At 62.5% G+C, this 1465-nt stretch overlaps 1 protein-coding gene across 1 annotated transcript in view; it reads right to left on the reverse strand.

Moving 5' to 3' along the window:
• Window positions 1-4: 4 nt before the first annotated feature.
• Window positions 5-1465, reverse strand: part of DLGAP3 (DLG associated protein 3) — a 6752-nt gene continuing 5291 nt past the window's right edge. The window contains exons 5-8 of the mRNA XM_029963059.1: window positions 1310-1452; window positions 936-1027; window positions 608-751; window positions 5-223 (exon numbers count right to left, since the gene is read on the reverse strand). Coding sequence (XP_029818919.1) covers window positions 5-223; window positions 608-751; window positions 936-1027; window positions 1310-1452 — 598 coding nt within the window. The remainder of the gene's footprint in view (window positions 224-607; window positions 752-935; window positions 1028-1309; window positions 1453-1465) is intronic.

The raw sequence follows: 1465 nt of genomic DNA on the forward strand, positions 1-1465 counted from the left end.
GCGGTCACAGCCGGGTCTGTGCCTCGGGGATGTAGATCTCGATGCTGTCCGCGCTCTCGGTGGCCGAGCTCTGGCGGAAGGACGCGGCTCTCTTGGCCGCCAGGAGCCGCTTGCGGGCCTCCTGCCGCTGCCGGTCCACCGAGTCCAGGGAGCGCTCCTTCACAGGGTGCACCTTGGAGCGCGGCGGCTTCTTTGGTATCGGGGGAGGCACCTTCTTCTCCTCCTGCACAGACAACAGGGGCTTCAGGCTGGGACCTGCCGGGGCTGGGCATCCCAGCCAGTGCCGGTGAACAGGAGTGCCGTGGGTGCCAAAGCCACGGTGAGGGGCTCCACAGACCCTCCCACATGTGCCCAAGTTGAAAGGCAGGACTGCTCATCCCTTCATCCATCCCGTGCCAGGAGCCTGCCCAGCCCCTTGCAGGCAGCTGGGATACCTCAGTGGGAGAACAGCCCTTCTTTTGCCTCAGTTTTTCCCAGGTCTGTTTTTCCACTGTTTGCTAAAAGCAGTTGCCAGAGGCAGCCCAGCAGTGGTTTGGGTGCAGATGTGTTTGGGGAGGAGGAGGGAGGGAGAAGTGACAGGGACAAGTACCAGTGGCACTGCCCTTACCTTGGGCTCCACAATCTTCCACCCATTGGCCTTGAGCTGCTGGAGCTCTGCAAACTTCATGCTGACGTCCTCAATGGAGAGCTGCAGGAGGTCCCAGAAGCCAGCCAGGTCTTGGAAGGTGGGCACAGGGAAAGCATTGGGATCCTGTGGGGACAGAGGGACACAGTGTCATCCATGTCAACCCATGGGACATCCCATCCCCCAGTGCAGGGTGGGGCTCTATGTCCAGCTCTCCTCCATGGTGGTACAAAATCTGTTTTCCACTGTCTGAGGGAATGAGACCCTCGACCCACCACAGCTGACCCCCAGCACCACTGCCCACACTCACCATGTTCTGCTGGCAGAGGCGGTAGAACTGCTGCACCTTCTGGGACATGAGGAGCTGGGCGCTGCCCACTGCGCTCCGGATCTTCTCCAGGACTGGGGGGGGAGAGCAGACACTCAGCAATCCTGGGGGGCACAGAGACTCTCCCCTGTGCACTGCGGACCTGCACCCCCAGGGCAGTGGGACAGCATGAGCAGCTCAGACCCCTCCAACACATGCCACGTCTCCTCCCTCCTCCAGACCCCTCTAGCCCCAGAGGGTTTCCCCACGTGTCTTGCCCTCACCCAACCTCTTCAGCCGTGGCAGAGGAGACGTTTTAAGGGAGGACTGTGACTGTGCCCCCCAGCTCTACAGGACCCTACAGCCCCCTGACTCACTCTCCTCGGGCAGGTCATAGTCCTCGGCCTCCCTCTCCATCTGCTGGCACCAGCCCTCCATCTTCTCCACCTCTGCCTGCAGCAGTTTGATGAACCACTCCCCGTCCCGGTGGCAGGGGGAGGCGCGGCCGGAGTCGGGGAGGCTGCGGGAGCCCC

This window comes from Manacus vitellinus, unplaced genomic scaffold (assembly GCF_001715985.3).
Source record: "Manacus vitellinus isolate BGI_N305 unplaced genomic scaffold, ASM171598v3 scaffold_52_pilon, whole genome shotgun sequence".
Lineage (NCBI taxonomy): Eukaryota > Metazoa > Chordata > Aves > Passeriformes > Pipridae > Manacus > Manacus vitellinus.